At 36.4% G+C, this 22837-nt stretch overlaps 1 protein-coding gene across 2 annotated transcripts in view; it reads right to left on the bottom strand.

Moving 5' to 3' along the window:
- The window catches only part of NETO1 (neuropilin and tolloid like 1), a 126332-nt gene that overhangs the window by 51101 nt on the left and 52394 nt on the right, over positions 1–22837 (bottom strand). For both annotated transcript variants that reach the window (XM_026455195.2, XM_026455196.1), the window contains exons 5-6: positions 1400–1441; positions 1154–1281 (exon numbers count right to left, since the gene is read on the bottom strand). In XM_026455195.2, coding sequence (XP_026310980.1) covers positions 1154–1281; positions 1400–1441 — 170 coding nt within the window. The remainder of the gene's footprint in view (positions 1–1153; positions 1282–1399; positions 1442–22837) is intronic.

Genomic DNA, 22837 nt, shown 5'->3' with positions numbered 1-22837 from the left:
ACCATTGACTTACCCTACCTGGTGTAAGGGGTCTTTTCTCTCTCTCTGTTATACCTTACAAATACCCCAATGATCTAACCTTACTGCTTAGATTATTCTGTTACATATTTGTCTAAGAACTAAACAGAAACACCTGAGAACAGGGCCTGGCATGCTTTTTCATGTCTCCAGCAGAGGGCTTGCGAATTTATAGAGTCACAAAATCAATTAATTAAATAACACACAGTTTCAGCCTCAATAAATAAATGACTACAAATCTAGTAAGTCAATATTTTTTCTTACAACTTTGTAACTGAGGAATAAAAACAAAAGCAGGAGAATGAACAAATAACACCTTAGTTCTATGACACCTGCTGGCACAAAATGACTCATCCTCTGTATTTTGGAAAATGTTTCCATAAACAGAATCAACATAGTTGCTCCATGGAAATGTTTCCAAAATGGGGGTCTGAGTCAAAATGTAACCCACAATAGACTTAGCTTAATATATGTAACACTTTTAATTTTTACAATGTATTGCCAACCCTCAAAAATCAGGGTGATTAACATAAAACCTAGATTTTTGGCAAGTTATGAGAAATAATGGAGGGCTTGATAATGCTGGACCCACATTTTCTCATAACAGCATCACACGGAGCTTCACGGGCAGCTAAGTCATGCCTGTCTCCTTCAAATGGGCACAGGATCTCCCAGGCCCTGTTACCATTGCTGCCAGCCCTTGCCACACTTGTATTTTACATGCCAGATATTCACGATTTTGTAGGCTCCAGAAAAACCTCTACAGATATAATTTTAGTTTACAAAATCAACCAACTGCAGATATTGACAATAAGAGTGCAAGTGTGATTATACTTAGAGCCATAGCTCTTGCATACCATTTCAATCCACGTTTCAGACAGGCTGACTTACCTTAAAGTCTCTTGTCTAGGTTATCAAATAATTTATTCAACTCACTCTCTAGATTGCTATTTATGACATCAAATTTAGATTGGTCAAGAGAAGACAAGTTACATCTCAAAAATCAAAATGAAATCATAACCTATGATGACTGCACTCTGAAATGTATTAGACATGTCCAGTTGTTTCAAAGCAATGCACGTTATAGACACTTCTCACGTCAGCTGTCAAGTGTGGGTTTCATCTTAAGACTGACCTTGGACCGTGGAGGCGCTCGGATGTACCACTTGCAATCAACAGCCTCGCTAGCAGTAGCTTTGCCTTCCTTCATAATTTGTACAGACTCCACAATTCCTTCGGAACCGCCCATCTCAAACTCACACGCTAAATAACAAAATGCCAAACAAACACACAAAAATGGATCTTGAATAATAAACCAAAAGTGTATTTCATAGCAGAAAGCAAAGTCTTCTGAACAGTATGAAATATCTATTTTACCAACCTGGTAATGGTTTCAAAGCTCCAAGGTCCTTAAAGTCAGGATCTTAAAAATTGAGAAAAAGACAATTAATTAGTCCCATTCTACATTTATTACTTACATTGATTTTAAGTTATGTATCATTAAATTATCCAGAAATCTGCCTTTAAAAACACATTAGGGGAGAGTAAATGATTAAATAAAAAGTGCATAATGATATTGGGACTGAAATGTTAATTTAGTATTACTACAAGGTTTTTTTCTCAATACAAAATACACAATTTAAATTTTTTTTTCTAATGCCACTCCTGCCTCTAAGTATCAAACAAAAATCTTACTCATTACCTATAACTCCGTAGGTGGAATGATTAAATTAATTATATGATCTATCCTTCATAACAGGAGAATAGATGTTCTTGTAAAAGGTATCCGTCGGTAATTCAAGGTTTGGGGCAATTTCCCTGTGTTCTAGATACTATCCTCTTTGCTGATTCAAAATATTCTGTAAAGTGTAGTAACACAGTTTTTAACTAGAATATTTGAAGCACAAATTAAGATGTAAAATCTAGAACTGCTCTCCTTTGGCTGACGGAACAATTCTGTTTTCATCAAATCTTTCTCTGCAACATTTCATACTATGCTAACTTTCAAAGCATTCCTCAGTATTCTAGTTTGTCAACTCAACACCCACCCTCCTCATCTTCCTCGCAGTCAAGCCCAGGCTCAGCCACCTGTCCTCTGCTTATTTACGTATTTCAGGAAAAGCCTGCTGTGTCATGAGTCTAAGATGTTTTCTAACGGTGAAAAGGCAAATTGGTGGTCTCATACTCATTCCTGGAATTGATTTTGAGGTAGGTATACAGTCAATGAAATATAAAGATGAGCCTTTTAGAGAGCTTCTGAGAAAGTCTTCCTCATAATAGAGACAAGGTGTATACCATTTTTCTGGCTCCTATTGCAGTCATGCTTGTATTGGATGTCGTGGAATCACGCATTAGCCAACTTTCAATGTTGAAGGTGTTAATATAAGAAAAGGCTAATTGTGATGATGAGCACAATGAAAATGTGTAGAACCATGAATCATTAATGATGTCACTGAGACACTGTATTACCTTATTTGATACACATATATTCCTATTTTTTAAAAATTTTAAATTTTTAATTATTACAAGTACATATTCATTGTATATATTTATGGAGTAACTTATTCTGGAGTTGCATTTCTCCAAGATTTATACTGTTTTTTTTCCATTTGACAAATAAAAATTGTTTACATTTATGGTGTACAATGTGATGTTTTGATATGTGATGTTCTGGTATGTGTGTACATTGTCGAATGGCTAAAGATAATTCACATGTCTTACCTCATATGTATCTATCATTTTCTTGCATAGTGAGAACACTTAAAATCTACATTCTGGCAATTTTCAAGTATATTACAGGATATATTGTTATTAATTACAGCTACCATGGTGATCTCTTGAACTTATTATTCTTCCTGAATACCTGAAATTAGGCTTTTTGAAATAATACATGTCCTTGTGGCCCTTGCCACTTTGAGTTGAGGTGTCTTTGACTTATGAGTCAGTGAAGGCATCGATGACTATATGTTAAAGGAAAGTGGCATATAATTTAAAAGATGATTGGGAAATATATTTGTTGTTACTACCATGGCATCAGCTCTAAGTTTAAATCTTTTAGAGTTAGAAATATTTTATGAGACATTGCTCAACAACAATTCAGGACTGCAATATAAAAAGCAGCACTCTTTCTAGAAGAGGTTAAGTTCTGGATATTAAGACTATGTGTGCTAATATGTATGTGTGTATTTAAGTGCATTTCTTTGCATGTCTGTGTACCTGGACATGCAAAACCTGTAACTACAGGCTGATTGTTAGTTTAGTTATCGTTATTAAAGGTTTTGTTTTTGTTGTTGTTTCTTGCTTTGTCAAACAGTTATGTGAACTGATCTGTTGAAACTGAGAGGCCTGGATTGGCCATACTACAATCTGATCACATGAGCTATTTAGACTTATTTTATTACAGACACTATTAGAAAGTGTTAACAAATTTTGAAACAAGTTACAGATTCCTTTGCAAAGCTGTTTTGAAAATAGATTTTAAAAATCTTTTTAGAAAAAAAGAAAAAAAAGAAACTGTAAGCAATTTCCATTTAAAAAATAGGGACATCACAGATCATTTGGACCAAGACACTTCCTAGTAGAAATTTGTTTCTTCATCTAAATCAATAGATATATGGCTATTATTTCAATAAATACGTATTTAACACCTACTGTGCAATAAAAGCTATGTTTTGCATAACACTGCTAAAATTGGTTGTTTCCATCAAGCAGTTTCATTGGTATTGACGAGGTCCCCCGTATCTTCCTTATTTTTCCATCAACCTTGATGACCTGTTATCTAGACTTTTTGTTATTCATTGTATCCTTCTTATTAAGAATAATGCTTAATTATATTCATAATTAATACTCATTATCTCCTTCTTGATTAGAATATTTCAGCTTTACGTGCCTGTTTCTACAATTTTTGTGGAATGTAGTTGATACTCTATTTTCTGGTTTGAAGGCTAAACATTTGTCATTTTTATAACTCATTCCAGGCAATGTTGAGAGAAATGCCAGTTCTGGGAACTGAAAATTTATTTTTGTCTTTGTATGAACAGTGATAGCACTGATAGTTTAAAAAACAAAACTTTTGGAAAAAAATGTTTTTGCAATTCCATTTATATTAGTATCACAATAATAGATGGGCCATATGACCTGCAAAAACAAACCAATAAACAATATTCTTTTTTTTAAAACAGCCTAAATTCAACTTAAGATTATAAAGACCGATTGGCCAAGGTTGTTTGTGGGCGAGGACATGAATTATTAGGCAGATGCATGATAAAGTTGGACTTGGTAACTAGTCTTCTACTCTGGATCTATCCCTCAAGTCTGTTCTCTACTTAGCAATCTAAATAAACTATTACACATGTAAATCAAATAAACTATTACACATGGAACTCTCCTGATTTTCCACTTTCCTTAGAGTGAGACCATCAATCTTTATAATGCATCTTCCTGTAAGTTCTTGCCCTTGGTCCCTGGCTCCATGCTGCTGGTTCCACTCTCTTCTTTCTGATCACATTCACCTATTTCTCAAACACCCCAGGCTGTTCCTATCCTCTGTACCAGGAACTTGTTCTTTTGTTTCTCTGCAATACCTTTCTCCTGGCTTTGGAGAATTGAATCTTTCTCATTCTTTGGTTTTGGGCTAAAATATTACGTTCTCAGAAACGCCTTCCTTGACAATCCTCTCTAAAACAGCACTGTCCCTAATTTTGCTTCCCTCACATTATTGCAATTTACAATTATTTAACTATTTGTCTGTTTAATTTTTTACTAACCGTCTACTTCCACTGCTCCATAATCAAGAACCTCTGTAAGGAAGGGTTCCCCAACCAGCTGCGGTACGCACAGCAGGAGATAAGCAGAGGCAGGAGAGCAAAGGAAGCATCAACTGTATTTACAGCAGCTTCCCATCGCTCATGTCACCACCTGAGCTGCTCCTCCTGTCAGGTCAGCAGCAGCATTAGATTCTCATAGAAGTTTCAACCCTACTGTGAACTGTGCATGCGAGGGACCTAGGGTGCATGCTCCTTATGAGAATCTAATGCCTGATGATCTGGGGTGGTGATGCTAGCACTGGGAGCAGCCGGAAATACAAGTTAACATTAGCAAATTCATTAGCAAAGACGTTTGACTGCACAGAGACCATAATAATTCAATCACTTCCAGACTCATATCAAAACCCTATCACTGAGTGGCAAGTAACAAGCAGCATCTGGTGGCAGGCTTTAGAGTAGCAAGTGAGTTGATGTACTTCAGTTGTACAGCTGCATCTGGGGGCAGGCTTTAAGTCAAAATCTGCCACTTATTTTAGTCTGCATGTGGCACACACATGACACACATTATTTTATTTAATACTTCCATCCATGCCTCTTTCCCACACTGCACACTTGTCTCTGTCACAGTTTTGGTAAGCCCACAAGCTAAGCCTAGCCAAAATGAGTTAGAAAACAAACGTCATCAGAGAGCTTCTTTGACAAGGGTGAAAGACCCAATGATTAGACAGCAGAAGACCCTAAGATTGCCAACAAAAAGAAAGCTGCACTTAAAGAGAATACCAAGAGTCCCACTTAAGTTACAGGTTCACTGCAACAGATGGTTCACACTCTCCAAGACCACTCTGTACAATGTGTGGCGACCAGTTATCCAAGGAAGCCATTAAACCTTCAAAACTGCTTTGCCACATGGTGACCAAGCACCCTTCACTAGTTTTTTAAAAGAAAAAAATGTAAACATAATGAACAGAAGCAATTGTTGAAAACTATCACTTCAACAAATGTGTCTGCACTGAGAGCATCATTCTTAGTGGCTCACTTCATTGCTAAAGCTAAGAATCCCTTTATTATTGGTGAAGAGTTGATCCTGCCTGCTGCTGAGGACATCTGTCACTAACTCTTAGGAGAGGCTGCAGTTCAAAAGATGGTTCCTTTCAGCTAGCACCATAACTAGATGAACTGATGAAATGGCAGAAGATACTGATGCACAACTGTTAGGATTAATGAGTCACTGTGGAACGCAATCTGGGATGATAAGTCTACCAGTACTGACAATGAGGCAACAGTATCTGCTTCTGTACAGTGTATTTTCAGGAGGATGTGCATGAGGATATGTTATGTGCACTTTTATTGCCAAACAACATCACAGCTGGAGAACTATTCAAGTCTTTGAATGATTATATATCAGGAAAACTGAATTAGTCATTTTGTGTCCGGATACACACGAATGGAGTGGCTGTCATGACGGGACAGTTTTCTGGTTTCCCTACCTCAGTCAAAGGTAGGGAATGTGAGTCTATGCACTGTATCATCCACACAGAAATGCTGTGCTGGCTAGACAAAAAATGTCATGTGTACTAAACATTTTGCAGAAAGTGAGCAAAACTATCAACCACAATTAAAGTACATGCCCTTAACTCACATCTGTTTGTGCAGCTCTGAGGAGATGGACGCTGAGCACACGTCTTCTCTTATACACAGAAGTGAGATGGCTTTCCCAATGTGGATCACTGGCCAGAGTTTTTTAGCTAAGACAGCCACTCCAGAGATTTCTTGTAGACAAATAGTCATCCCTGGCAACACATTTCAGTAACACAGATTGAGTTGCAAAACTTGCTTACTTGTGTGACGTATTCAACCTGCTCAACGAACTCAATCTGTCACTTTGGGGAGAACAACAACTGTGTTCAAGTCAGCAAATAAAGTGACTGCATTCAAAGCCAAACTGGAATTATGGGGGTGACGAGTGAACAATGGAATTTCTGACATCTTTCAAACGTTAGCAGAGATTTTGAAAGGGACGGAGCCAGGGCCTTCTTTCTCACAGCTGGTGCATGAGCACCCATCTCAGCTTTCAGAAGAGCTTGAGCATTGCTTCCCAACCAAAAAAGTCCCCGGAACTGGGAAGGAATAGATCCGTGACTCATTTGCAAATAAGCCGGTGAATGGACTTTAGCCATGCTAGAAGAGGATCAAATGCCTGATACTGCAAATGATGGTGGCCTTAAAAGTGTGTTTGAGACAACTTCAAATCTCCATACGTTCTGGATTAAAGTCAAGGCAGAAGATCCTGAGATTGTCACAGAACGCACTGAAAAGCCTCCTCCCATTTCCTACATCCTATCTTTGTGAAGCAGGGTTTTCTGCAGTGATGGCAACTGAAACGAGATCACGGAGTAGACTGGACATAAGCAACACACTTCTGATACCACTATCTCCCATAACCCCCAGATGGAACTGTCTAGTTACAGAAAACAGGCTCAGGGCTCCCAATGATTCTACATTATGGTGAGTCGTATAATTATTTCACTATATATTACTATGTAATAATAATGGAAAAAGAGCACAATAAATGTAATGCACTTGAATCATCTGGAAACCATCCCCCACCCCAGCAAATAGAAAAACTGTCTTCCACAAAACTGGTCCCTGGTGCTAAAAATGTGCTATAAGGGACTTTGTGTCTCTTGATCTTCTCTATCCAGGACCTAGAACAGTGCTTGGGCATAATAGGTGACCATCCTGAGTACTGAATTTAACACGTCTCTTCCTATAAATAATACAGTTACTTTACCCCAACGTGATTGTATTATATGTTGATGTAATTGCAAGACTTTATACTTAACACTTTTCCAATCCGCAGGTTCTCACAGTAACTATATCACATCAGACACTCTATTACAGAGCAGCCTCATGTTTAAAAATCTCTCCCCTTTTGTTTCTAGGCTCACATCTAGACTGTTTTCCAGCCTCCCTTGCAATTGTACGTGGCCATGGAAGTGAGCTCGGCCAATAAATGCAGACAAAAGTTAACTTTACTCGCAGGCTGGGTGCTTACAACCGTCTTTAAAAAATTCCTACAGGGTCTGTCTTTCTTCCATGCACTGGAAATGTGAAACTCCGTCAGCTTCACTTGATGAGTATGTGGAGCATAGACAGCATTTTCCTGGACTCCAATTTGACTTTTCCTCAGTAAATAATATACTTCAATTATGTGAAATTACTGAAGTTTTTAAAATGTTATTGCAACTATCATTCTATGAGCTCAGGAGCGTTCTGTTATCGAGATCCAAAGGTCACTATTTTCATAATAATACTAAAATTCTATTTGTCTTTTTGCAGTCTCATTTTCTCAAAAATATATGGAAGAGTTTTCAGATATTACATGACATGGCGTTAACACTACTATGACTAATAAAGCATGTGCTTGTATTTTCAAATATTCTAAGATTAGGGTGTAAATAACACACATTTTCAGAGATTAGCTTAGTTTGTTCTCAGTGATTTTACTGAACACTTACTGGTTATTTTCAGTTCTTAATACAATCTCAGTAACCCGATTTTTGTCCAATACAATGTTATTTTTAAGCTTCAAAATGTTTATTAAAGTTACATGGAACCACAGCAAGAATTAAGTATGTTTGCTGCTTTATTTTGTAAATCTATTTACTTATCTATCTAATTTGAAACTTTTATAAATAAATTTTATCTAGAGATATAACAATATAGGGCTTACTTATATTTCCTCTTAAATAAAATACAGTTATACCATATTTTTCTTATGGTGAAGGATGGAAATTTGTCTTAGAAAGGAGAGATTAACACTTTGGGAGGCCGAGAAGGGTGGATCACGAGGTCAGGAGATCGAGACCATCCTGGATAACATGGTGAAACCCCGTCTCTACTAAAAATACAAAAAAAAAAACTAGCCGGGCGAGATGGCGGGCGCCTGTAGTCCCAGCTACTCAGGAGGCTGAGACAGGAGAATGGCGTAAACCCGGGAGGCGGAGCTTGCAGTGAGCTGAGATCCGGCCACTGCACTCCAGCCTGGGCGACAGAGCGAGACTTCATCTCAAAAAAAAAAAAAAGAAAGGAGAGATTAAAAGATTCACTGTCTCCACCATGGTCACACCATCTATTTCTAAATTATGAAAAAAGGTGACACTGACATTTCAAACAGGTTTCTTATGGAAGGGAAGATTCTATTCCAAATAAAATCAAACAAACCTGTAAATAAAAATGAAAATATGAGAACATCTATCTTTTCATCCACTTTATAGATGTTAATACTTTACTTTATTAGGACCTAGAAAAACAGGCATTTTTGAGTGGTTTTATTCTGAATGTGTGATGCAAGCATTGAGACAAATAAGAATTATTTAAAAAGTGTATTTTAAATATAGACATCATTCGTTCTTTAAAAGCCAAATATCACTTTTCAAACTCAACATAGTGAATTCATTGAAATGTCTCGCAGTTATTGTGACGCCTTGGTCGAGAAACTCACAGGAGGCTAATAAAGCCATTTACACCTGCCATTGCTGAATGACTACTGGATGAAAAGCCAGTAAAAGAAACCAAGACACTGCCACTTTCCCATCACACGGTAATGTACTGATTAAAGTTTCAGCTTAGACAAGAAGACAGAGTTAACGCCTTGTCTGGAGACCTTCACTTTTGTCTAGAAAATGAACGGATATACAGACTTGGCTGGGCTTCCTTATTTTGCTTGAACTAGTCCAGTGTCAGCATGGGCCAATGATCAAGGATCATCTTTTATGTGAATGCTTGACAACAAATGGAGGTAGTGCTGAAATATTCAAATTTTTGGATAACTTTCAAATCCTGCGGTTTATGCTGGGACATCTGGGTTGACATGTGCATTGATGGCACAAAAACAGTGGTGGATAAAACTGCTGGTGTCTTAGCAATGAATCAGGACTGTGGCACCAAATCTTAGCAGCTAGTATTCACTGCCTAATTCACTGTCATGCAACTGCACAGTAGGAAAACAAAAAGGAATTTTACTAAAAATCATCACGAAGAAGCATTAAAAACAATGGTTTTAAATTCTGAAGTCTAGAGTAAATGTTTTAATATTCTGTAAGAGGAATCGTTAAGTATGGATAAGGTATTTTTGCTGCAGCCTGAATTGTTTCCTGCTTTTCTCAAGAAAAAGCACCTTGTAGTTACTCAAATTGTGTGAGCTACCCATTTTTTTTTCGTGGAGCATCATTTTTGCTTGAAAAACATATTACAGTTATTTAGATTTGGATGTTTGGCAGACATTTTGTTGAAAATGAACAAAACGAGTCTGTTGATTTTAAGAAAAACAACTGACAATATTTGTTGCCAATGATAAAATTCAAGCTTCAAGGGAAGGAGATGAATTTGCCACAGTGCACTTGACAGCTTCCCAGCACTGAGAGAATTTTTTAAATGAGATTGTTGTTGATGTGAACAAATGTGATTTTTTATTTGTGTCAACATTTAGCAGTTCTGCATAATAGTAATCCAGTAACTGCCAAATAAATAATGCACAAAGTTAAACAAGCATCCATGTGGAACAGAGCCCTTTTAAGAGGAAAATACACTAATAGATGTTAATGTAACAGAATACAAAGAAATTCATTAATACAATTGCATATTCCCTGTTGCAACTAATCTTTAAGAAGCTATCACTTGAGCTTTGGTGTAGTATAAAAGAATAATCACCAGTATCTGAAAAGCCTATTAAGACACTCCTTCCTGGCTGGGAGCAGTGGCTCATGTCTTTAATTCCAGCATTCTGGGAGGCCGAGGCAGGCAGATCACCTGAGGTTGGGAGCTCAAGACCAGCCTGACGAACTGGAGAAACCTCATCTCTACTAAAAATACAAAATTAGTCGGGCGTGGGGGCGCATGCCTGTAATCCCAGCTACTCGGGAGGCTGAGACAGGAGAACTGCTTGAACCTAGGAGGTGGAGGCTGCAGTCAGCTGAGATTACGCCATTGCACTGCAGCCTGGCCAACCAGAGCAAAACACCGTCTCAAAAAAAAAAAAAGAAAAAAGATACTGTTTCCTGTTCCAGCTACATCTCTCTGTTAGACTGGGTTCTCTTCATCTACTTCTACCATAACAACACATCATAACAGATTGAATGCATAAGCAGGGGTGATAATCCAGCATAGTCAACCTGACAGTAGATTTGCAAAAAATGTAAATTAATGCCATTCCTCCAATTAATATTTTAGTATGCATTAATGTCTTCATATTAATTTATATTTTAATATGATATGCTATTTATTTTAACACTTTATTGGTTTATCGGCATGATTTGTACGTTACTTAATAAATAGCTATTTAAAATATTCTCAGTTTAAATGGCTAATATAATAAGTATTGAATGATACAGCCAATAAGCCAAGCACTTTGAGGTCTTCAATAATTCTTAGGAGAGGAAAGGAGTTTTGAGACTAAAAAGCTGCAGAATGTCTGGCCCAACCAATCACATGTTTGTATCATGGGTACCTTTTTCCAGTAGAACTCTAAATTACAATTTAATAGCTCAGGCTTGCACAATATATTTATTTCATAATCCAATGACATTTCATACTGCTAGCCACATTGCAGATGAACTTTCTGGAAACTACTGTTAACTGATTAGATTATAACTGAATCATATCAGAGGCCTCTTCATTTTATAAATGAAAGAAACAGAGAATTGACAACTTTAGAAAAATGCAACTTGTTTTGATTTAAGACCAAAACAGCTTCAGTGCTGACTCTAGAACTTTGAACCAATCATTTCATATTTCTGAGTCTTATTTTCCTTAACTGAAATAAGCATGTTGTTTGTTTAGGTTTTTACAACTCACGTATGCCAAGTGTATCACAGAATACAGTGGTATCCCCAGAACAAGTCATGAATACATGTCATTTCCTGACCAGGTGACACAACTATGTTTACAAACCTTCTGATTATAAAAATCAGCTTTGATACTGTGATATTTTCAATGCATAGCTCAACTACCTAACAGGATAGTCTTGGAGAACAATACTTTTCCTCAAATTTCCACAATCTCAGATATCTTGAATTATGTCATTCATTCTTATTGTTCTCCCTCTTACTGACAAGTACACGCTGAAAGTGGCATCAAATAAAATCTATACTAGTTTTCTAAGTTACCTAACAATCTCTATTATTTGCATTGGCTTTGAATAACTCATCAGAATTTTTAAATTGTCTTGACTGTGTTACACTTTTATCAAATAAATGACAAATAAAATGTGGAAAAACTAAAGTCGTGTTACAGTGTTGTTCATAATCATCCTCAAAAATCTAATGAGCTAATATGCAGCGCCAATATTTAACTGCCAACCATTTATTAATTGGCCGTAGAAAAATAAATCCAGTATTTTGATAGAAATTAGTATTTATGCTACAAAAAAGAATGCAGACTTTAGAATCAATTTGCACTCCACTATAATCTTCAAGAATTTTCCTATGATACAAACTAAAATACAAGTCAATCAAATTTTTATGAGACCCAGAGTTCTCAAATATTCTACACAAATGAACAGTAAGAATACAACTTTGAGATATATCTACATGACTAAAAGTGTTTTTTGTTGTCTCATTTTAATTCTTAATTTATTTTCATTTAGTTAGATCCATGAAAATAGCGAATACCACTGCAGTAATTAATATGTACCAGATATTATTCTAATGACTTTAAATATAGTAAATCCTTTCTTCCTTAACATTATATGAGGTAGAGAACAGTGCTATGCTTGTTTTATAGCTGAGGAAAACAGACAGCACACAGACATTAAGTAACTAGCCTAAGAATACAGTCGTAAGTGGTAGGGCTTGAAATCAGAATTAGGCAGTCGACCTCCAGATTTCCATACTGTCATTTTCTATTTGAATTCATTACAGACTTGTAAATGCTAAGAATGTCGTCTGGTCTACTGGGCCTGTCTGGACTCTCCATGTGACTGTTCTTCCTTCTCTCTTGAATTGGGAGTGACGTAACCCAAAGCAATTTTATATATAAAACAGGTAAAATACAATTTTTTGGCATGGGAAAAATATGTTTGAGTATGATGTTGGAGCTACGGTTAAAAACACAAATATGTTTAAGAGATTTCAAAAGTAAATTTCAAAGATCAAGATCCATGTCAGTAAATCTTTTTCATTTGTCCTACAGAGGAATAAACTAGAGTGGTGTGTTGAAAGCCAATGATGAGAAGTGCTAAATGCTGCCATAGGAAACAAGCATTCTTGTACATTTCGTGGGGGGTGGAGTGGTAGATGGCATTACTTACGGTATCCTTTTCACCCTGAAGCCCAGTAATTCTGTGGTTAGTTCTTTTAAGCATATGATTATATTTGGGTTCAAGCAAGTTGGTCAAATTCACAAACCCTACAGTTAACATTCAATGACCAATCACTTTATTTTAGGTTTACTGATGGATTGAGCATGGGAAGTGAAGGAGAAAACAATCAGGGACAATGTTTACTTTTCTCATTTCCATCAACAAACACTCCATGAGCTAGAAGTTATTAAACTTCCCACTCTCAACCTATAAACCCATCTAGATTCACTGTCATTACTACCTATCTACCATCTGTCTCAGAACAATTTCTCTCTCTAAATCTAATTCTCCACCTAACGTATGGATTTTCTAATCACTCCTACTCATAGTAGTTGGCATATCAATTATCTTCCTCCAATTCTGAAAATTTTTTCTAAATCTAATTTTCCACCTATCTTCTGGATTTTTAAATCACTCCTACTCATAGTAGTTAGCGCATCAATTATCTTCCTCCAATTTTTAACCTACCTTCTATTATCTACATCCTTTCAGACAATAAATCTGCTCAAGTCCCTTCCTAGCTAATAACACACTGCAAACTCCTCCTTCACCTTGCTTCCCACTGTCCACTCCTTCTTTCCTGTTCTCATTCAATTCCCAGATGACTGACTTGCATTCCTTAGACCTGAGATCCACAATCAATCTGCACATCCACATCTCCTACTCACTTTTGAAAGTTCCACCATGTTTGTGTACACATCTTTATTGAAACAATGTTTGATTTGAAACTAACCACACCCTTCAATGGCGACATTCTTATTTCCATCCTTCCATATGTCTGCAACAGGTGTTGGACCCCTTGTCTTTTACTCAAGGATGAAAACCAGAGTGCTTATAGTTTTTCAAATCATTTGAACAAACTTTAAGGGCCATTTTAAAAATCAATTGCAAAAAAAAAAAAAACAAAAAACTTAACAGCACAGTATAAAATAGCTTGCATAATCATATTATTTTAATACTCTGATTTAATTCACTCGTGTCTAGAAGCAGCATTGCTCTAGTATAAAATTCATATCACCATGTTTTAAACTTCTTTTAAAGGTATACTGTTTTCTCTAAGTATGGGGTTGGCAATTATAGCTTCTCATTTTGAGTTTGTCTACAATTATAATGGCTTTCATGTGGGCACAGAGTATATATATCCTGACTTTTTTCTAGTTTAACATAAATTTTACTCATATAAATTTAAGAAATCAAAACTTACAAGATTTACAGGAAGAAAAGGTTCGAGCCCTTTAAAATATTATTAATATGTGCATGGCTTGTACAGCTTTTTTGTTCTCTTATTTTATTTATTTAGCTGTAATAGGAAGTTTCCTCATAGTGCTTATATTCACATTTTTAAGCAAATTGAGAAAACATAACTCTTATAACATGAGTACACAGAAGCTGGATTTTGTTTGTGTTCACATTAAGTAGGCTTTTACAATGTTTACTTTTGATAGATAGTAACAAGGCAACACTATTGTTCTGGAGAGAAAATAAGCATTTCCTAAACATAATCATAGAAAGATGTATGGGATAGAGTGAAGAAATCTTCAGAAGATCAAAAATGACAGAAACAGAACAATGAAGACAAAAACAAAACACACACACACACACACCTATATTGCCCAAATACTGGAGTTTGCACATTTGAATTAGCTGTCATAGAATACGTTTTGTTGTTCTTATTGTTGTTGTTATTGCTGTTGTTTCTGTCCAAGGGCAACCAGGGAAGCTCTTGATTGGTTATTAGCAATATCCCTGCCCCTTAATTCTCTCAGAATGTCCTTATTTGCTCATCCTAAGAGATACAAAGAATACATGAGCCCATCTCCTGTGTCATCTTTTTCACTAGACTGGTTTAATAGGGCATTTCTTGTTGGCAGAAATGTGGTGCCAGTGCTATTAGCAAATAAAACACCTCCATCATCATTCTCTTTTCTCAATTATGGCACATTCACTGTTTTCCCAATATCAATTCCGGCTTATTGATAAGGACAGAAAGCACTGGCGATTAATCAGGAAGAGGGAGGAACTGCAGGCTACAGAAGGTTCTGGAGCTGATGCCAAATCAGATGATACTGGACTAGGGCTGAACTTTTATACCCAGAAAGGTGAGAAGACATAACTTCTCCTAAGAGCTACTTGAATGTCTAGGAATAACGAACTTGCAGTCTTTGGGACCCAGGCTTACAAGCGTGACATAGTTTGCAGAGAAGGAAAATGCTGCCTCTGATACACACAGGTTGGAAGCAGTGGTGGCACTGCAGATTTGTGTGTGTGTATGTGTGTGTGTGTGTGTGTTTTTGAGTGTGTGTGTGGTGAGGAGATGGCATTAATCTCACGTTGTCCTCTTCCATCCCAGTTATGCCACTGTAAACTAAATAAATTGTGTCAATGAAAATCAAGAAGCAAGATATTTTACAAGAAAAGTTATGCTACGTTTAAGTATCATGACAAAGTCTTGTGTGTTACAGCCACATAAATATGTTAAGGATACAATAAAGCTGATAAAGCTTAGTCAAGCTAATGGAGCTTCAAGACAAGACCTTTTGTGCTTCCAGTGAATTTGATGAACATTAGACCCTTCTAAATAGAGTTGGAGCAGCCTCTTATTGGAAACTTTAGCAGTGTTCTCTGTTGGTGCCCTTGGCAAGGACACTGGATTTTTTATGCCAGGCAGCAGTGGGATACATGGAAAGTGGAGGAGCCATCATGGGACCAAGAGAGCAAATGTAAAATGCCAAGTGGTGCCTTGTGAGGAGCCTGGCATGGATGCATGCATGAGGCAGCTCTTGGTCAATCCTGGAGAAGCTGTTTGAACTGCATGAATTTCTGCCAGTCTGGAAAAGAGGTAAAGTTACCATATTCTGTAAAAGCAAATGTGTCCTTTTAAGTCATGATTCTCATCCCTTTACCAAGGTCAGAATCTGAGTTCTAGCCATCACTCTGCTCGTCATATCCAGAAATCTCAGCCACCCACTTTTTATAAAAGCCACACATAAGGTATATACTGATGTAGAAAGGTTGAAATTAAAAAGGCAAAAAAAAAAAAATGCATGCCAGAGAAGCAACAAATAAATGATAAAAAGCTTTTGTAATATTATGTTAAACAAAATAGACTCAAACCCAAATGAAAATAATCAAAAAGTATGTCAAATACTTAATTTCTTAAAGAGCAATTGATAAGAAAAAATTAATATGCTGAACCTGAATGTAACTAACACTTATTGACAGAATTCTACCTTCTAAGGCATCAATTGCCTCGCTTCTAAAAGACTGGGGTAAAAATATCCACCAGGCTTGGTACAAAGCAGCAGTAGGTGCACATATCAAGTAGTTAATGGAGGGGATATGGATTTGCTAAAGTATAAAATGTTATGCAAATATAAATTATCCCATGCATGTACAATTTATACTTTGAACTTCTTTGTGATGCATGAATAGAAATTATCTTAATTCAAAGAATATCGCAAATACGATTACTGCTCTATCAAATTTATTTACAAATCATATACTGTTGTTGTCTCACTGGCCATTCTGTACACACTGCACTTGTTTTTATCAGATACCATTTAATGTTGAGACAAAAGAGAAGTTAACTGTATGTCTTCAAATGCCTGAGATCAGTAGGAAAATACCCTCAGAAATTTTCCTAGCGGATTTTTTCCGCATATTGCAAATATCAAAGTGATGATAGATACTTGCTACATAACAAGAGAGCCACTTTCCCTTAATATATGCTACGTGCACAAATCCCTTTTATGTCCATGTAGCTTGAAAATAATACCTTCAGTGTAAATAATGGTAAAACCAAGCTAATCTAAATATGTATGAAACATTTTTTAAAAAACACATTGTGTCTAATGTCACCATTTGCAGTTTAAGAGGTCATCTCCAGGAAGTGTACAACTATCTGAGAGCTTAAAGTATTTATTTGCATTCTACAATATCAAGTAATCTTGGTCCATTTTAAATACAGAGTAAGTACATGATTACCAAAAAATCACAATCTTCCCATCTCTATTTCTTCTATTTGTCTCCTTTGTACTTGTGTTCCCAATTATTGCAGTAATTTAGGTTTGAATGGGCACCTGAAACCAGTAGTTTCAATGGGCACTACACTTGAAAATGGAAGTAATCATGTCAGGTCGCTAGTCTGGAATCACATTGTGCCTCTGAAAGAAAAATTATTTCTAGAAACTGAGGTCTCCGTCTTGGGAAATGGGAAGAATGATTATTCCTGGACCTAACTGCCAGGATCCATTTGGCATGCAAACCTATCACCTCTCAAGCACTGTGAGAATGGAGACCTTTTACAGCCTATATCAAATAAAACTGTAAATAGTGCTAAAATGGAAGTCTTAGAATTCTTAACAGTGTTATACCACTTCTTTCCACTGGCATTAGAAAATCTGTAATTTTGAAAATGGCACTGCATTATAAAAGCACTGTGAAATGGTTCACCTGCTCCTAGAATTCAGCTTAAGACACAGCTGTCTATGAGACACCTGCTAAATCTGTAGCTCCTCGCTCATTTTTCTGTCATTCAAGAACAAGAGCATGGAAGGTGATTTCATTAAGAGGTGAGAAAAATAATCTGAGGCTTTCTCAGAGTAACGGTCTACAGCAACATAAATCAGTATCATAGTTTTTAGGTTCTGTTATGTTAGAAGGAAAGAATGGGTTTATCTTATTTAGTTAGAGAGGAAGATTTATGGGATGGCTTGTGCTTTATTGCTTCTAGACTTTTCATTTTGACCTATCATTAACCTAAGCTGGAAACTGCAAAAACAAAATAAATTTGACTACTTCCTCACACTTTCCCTTCATCAGAAAGATACTAAGAGCTTGCAATTCTTCTTTGTAAAATCTCTACTACCTCCCTCCCTTTCCATATCCGCCATGGTGTTCTTTGTCCCGCCCTTCCTCACCCTCAAGCTTCACAGTCCTCACCATCTACGTGCCTTTTCCCGTCCATCCTACAGTCTTTGGCACTCACTTTTCTGACGTCCAGATCTGAGTGTCTCACTCTGTGCCCACTCACCCTAACAGCACCACCTGCTCTGTAATGCGAAACCCATGATTCATCTCCTCCTTCTCATTCTACCAATGATTCTCTTTATTGTCTTTACGGTTCCATTTTCCACAGACAGCCTCCCCTCAACTTAGAAACTCCAGCTTCCGTATTCCAAAAGAAACTCCCATCAGCTGTGCTGCTAGCTCGAATAATCTAACTGTTCTCTTTCTTTACTGAGCTTTCTTCTGGATGTTTTGGAATACAAACTACCTTTCATTGATCTCAATAATTTCAATTAGTGACACTGCTACAAATTAAATGATTACAAATTTTTACAGACTATTTCAAAAAGTAGGGCCAGATGGGGTGGCTCACGCTTGTCGTCCCACCTCTCTGGGAGACCAGAAAAGGAAGGTCTCTTGAGTCAGTAGTTTGAGACCAGCCTAAGCAACACATTGAGACCCACATCTCTACAAAATAAAGTAAAATGAGCCAGGTGTGGTGGCATGCGCCTGTAGTCCCAGCTACTTGGGAAGCTGAGGCAGGAGGATGGTTTGAGGCCAACTGTTTGAGGCTGCAGAAAGCTGTGATCATACCACCTTAATCCAGCCTGGGTGACAGAGTGAGACCCTGTCTGAAAGAAAGAAATAAAAAAGGTTACTTATTAATGAATCCATGGATTTGGGGTTCTGAAACCTTCTTTTGATTCTTGGAGACCTTTCTCTTGGCTCTCTCTCTCGTTTACACCCAAGCTTTCAGTGCCAGGGAGAGGACTCCTAGTTCAACAGTGTGTGGGAATTAAGCAAGCAGCTCTGAGCACACAAATATCATTAAGAGATCTGGTGTTTCCACAGTGACCACAGCCTTAAAACCACAATTGTAAGTGTGATGCTAACATCTCCATTGAGGAACAACTGTGGGTAAAACTTCCCTAGATTCACTGTATGGTGTTTAAGTGATAAAATCACCACACTATATGAAATAAGTACAATTATTCTCATTGAAGGCAGGAGACACAGAAGTTTATGGAAGATTATAAAGTGACTCAAAGGCATTATTTAGTCAGTGGAGAGTCAGTACTTGAACGCAGTCTGTCTGATTGCAAAGTTGTTCACAGCTGTGACAACAAACCTCCAAAATAGGCAGCAGCTTCATTGCTGGTTTGTCTTGACATTTGTGCCTGAACATTTATTTACCACTTCAGGACCAACAAGTCCAAAATGTACATTGTCATCTTTCTTCCACTTTTTCCCTATGATTTTGGCCAACGTCATCAATTACTTTTAAGTGATCCAGGCTTTAGATTCTAGTAACTTTTTGGTTTCTTCCTCACTCTTAACAGTTTCATGCATCTACCTCAAAATGACCAACGTCGTGTCAATTCCTTTCTTAGGAGGTCTTCACCTTTATTACTTTTTAATTCTCAATTCCCAGTATATTGTTTTAGTAATGCTTAGAGCAAATAATTTGTTTCACCTAGTCCTCCTAATTTCAGTCTTAACATTTTTCAATCCAGTCTCTCTAGAATGTACCTCTGATGCTGCCAACTTCCTCCGAAATATTCAGTTTCTCCTATAAATAACTCATAAAGCTTGAAATTCTAGATACATTTCCTAACATTAATTCAAGATCCATCTCCTAAATTTTCTCTTGGAGTCAACAGCCCTGTCAGAACAAACTACCTCTCATCACCATAACATATTCCCGATGACACGTAAAATGTGTATAACTACCAATTCAATTTTTGAGGATTTACTTTAAAGTAATAAAATAAAAGATACTGATCATACAGTACTTCTGTAATAATTGTTTTTAGGACCTCAGATGTCTAACCAAAGCTGGGAATCTGATGAGAGAACCACTCTCCATGAAGCGGAAACAGGGAGATCCACCACCACTTAAGTGAGATAAATGAGAGATTGTCCAGCTCCTTCTCCCCTGAAGAGGCCGTGGAAAATAGTAAGAGGGACTATGCCTTGCTGTTGAGCAGACTGAGGCATGACAATGTGCATGAGAAGTTTCAATCAGCACTTGTCATTACAGGAGAACTGCAGTTCAAATACCTAAGACCTGGATTATTCAAATATCTTAAACCATACATTTAACTGACAAGGATATGCATATTACAAGGATATGCATGGGCTGCAATAAATACAACTACTTTCTGCAGGAATGTAACTTCATTCTAGGCCCCAAACAATTCCCACAAATATTTTTCCAAAAGAAATGAGTTGCTTACAGCAAAAAGTTAATCACAGGAGCATAAGACCTGAGGGAAGAACAGTGAAAACAAAGAGAAGAAGTGAATCTTGAAAGATTCCAAATAATAGAACTACCATGCACAGACCATAAAGGAACAATGTTTATCATGTTTTAAGACATTACAAACCAGACTGAAAATATCTGCAAGGACCAGGAAACTATCAAAAAACCGCAGTGTTTTTGAAAAATAACTAAATAAATGTAGAAATGAAAATCGCAATAATTGAAATAAAAAACTCAATAGACAGATTTAATAACAGACTATAAAGGATGCACTCAAAGATACCAGAAGAAATCTCTAGTGCATTGCACAGAGAGGAAGAGTGAGAAAATATAAGAGAAGTTAAAAGAGAAGACACAGTGAGACACTAATCTTGTCAGGTTTTTAGAAAGGGAGGAGAAAATGAAGGGCATGAAATATTTAAAGAGATGATTATTGAGAGTTTTCAAAACTGTGAAAAAGAAAAAAATCTTTACACTATCCAGAGAAAAAGCATAACACTCATGAAAGGAGCAGTAATTAGGTTGATACATGATTTCTGTGGCATCCAGGAGACTGGAATGATGTATTCTGCAATCTGAAAAAAAAAAAATGCTCATCCAGACTTTAATATCCAAGAATGAAGCTGAAGTGAAAACTAGAATTATCTGCCAAAAATCTATTTTCACTAAGGGAACGTGTGAAGTCTCCAGTTCAAGCAGAAGGTAAGTGATATTAGGTCCCCAATTTTAGATGCAAAAAGGAATAAAGAATAAGAAATGTGTGGGTAAACAGATGGGCACTCACTGAATCCAAAAATAAGACTAAGGCAAAAATAACAAATAAATCATGAGTTAGTAATGAAAGATAACATCTTAAGATTCTGTGTTTTCCAAGGGAATAATGACCGCAGATTTTGAGAAGAGAATGTAGATGTTGTAGTTCTTGAGTAACCACTAATAGGACAGGGAAAAAAAAAGTAACTTAATTAGAGAAATAAATAAAGGCAGACAAATTGCATGAGGAAATCATAAAAAGAAGTAAAAACTAAAAGAGAAAAAATAAATAAAACAAAGGAGGAACAAATAGAAAGCATAAAATGTAGGATTGATCTAAACCCAGATATATGAACTAAACACAATATTAAATAACAAAGACCAGAAAACTGGATTAGGACACAAATCTAATAATGTGTTGCTCCTAAGAAACATCTGTAATTTAGGGAAACATGATTGTTTAAAGTGTTAGGAAAAGAATGATGCAAATTCAAATCCAAAGAGATCTGATATGGCAATTATAGGAATAAAGAAAAACTTCGGGAAAAAAAGCATTACTACGTATAAATTGAGTTATTTTTAAACTCCAAAAGATTCAACTCTCTGAGACATATAATCATTTTAAACGTATATATACCTAATAACATAGGTACAATGTTATCATTGCATCAATGAAATATTTCCAGAATTCAAAGGGAAATAAAAATCTACCACCATAGGGACAGAGTTTATCAAAGAAAAAAACTTTAAAAGTATTACTATTTAGTAAAACAATTATTATAAAAATACTACAAAAACAACTTGCTTGATGTTGCTAAAGCAGAACTTACAGGGATATTTATAGTTTTAAATCCCTATGCTAAAAGGCAAAAACACCCAACTATATCGGCCAGCATCTATCTCGGTGACCTATTTTTGATTACTCATGTTGCTATAATCAAGTATTCATATGTTTAAAGAATGGAACTCAATCTCTGCTTCACACCGCAAACTAAAAACCAAAATCTGAAAAGTAAACAAATGCAGCATTTAGAAGACAACAAAAAAGAATCACTTTATGGTTTCAACAAGGGAAGATGAATTAAGTCACAATATGAAAAATAAAAGTAATAAATTAAAATTAGGAATTTTCAGTCTCCACATGACATCATAATGAGAGTAAAAAAGTAAGTCACGCACTGCAAGAGCTTATCAACACTTACAGCCTTCAAATCACCAATATCTAGAATATATACAGACCTACCATAAATCAGTATACAAAAGACAGACAACACAACATAAGACAGGCAAAGTCCTGGCCAGGTGTTTCACACAAGAGGAAATTTGAGCCGTTAAAAAATTTAATAAAAGTCATTTAATCTTATTAACAATTAACAAAATACAATTAAACTAACAATATGTGATCCCATTAAGCAGCCAACAAAACAGAAAAGAACGTAAGATTGACGACATCGAGTTTCATGTGTATGTGGAACAGTGAGAACTCCTGGCCACTGTGATAGTAGTGGACATTATTGCAACCATAAGTAGAACAAATTTTGGCATAGCTTTGGGACTGAGTAGGGTTTCAAAGACTCCTGAGAAAACTATCAATTGTGGCTGGAAGCACAGGTAAGAAAATCCTACTGGATATAACACAGGCAGCTGTGTTATTTAGTGGCAGAAAGTCTG

The sequence above is a fragment of the Piliocolobus tephrosceles genome, chromosome 18 (genome assembly GCF_002776525.5).
Source record: "Piliocolobus tephrosceles isolate RC106 chromosome 18, ASM277652v3, whole genome shotgun sequence".
NCBI lineage: Eukaryota > Metazoa > Chordata > Mammalia > Primates > Cercopithecidae > Piliocolobus > Piliocolobus tephrosceles.
Note: the sequence above shows the minus strand (reverse complement) of the source record. Positions and strands in the feature narration are given on the sequence as shown.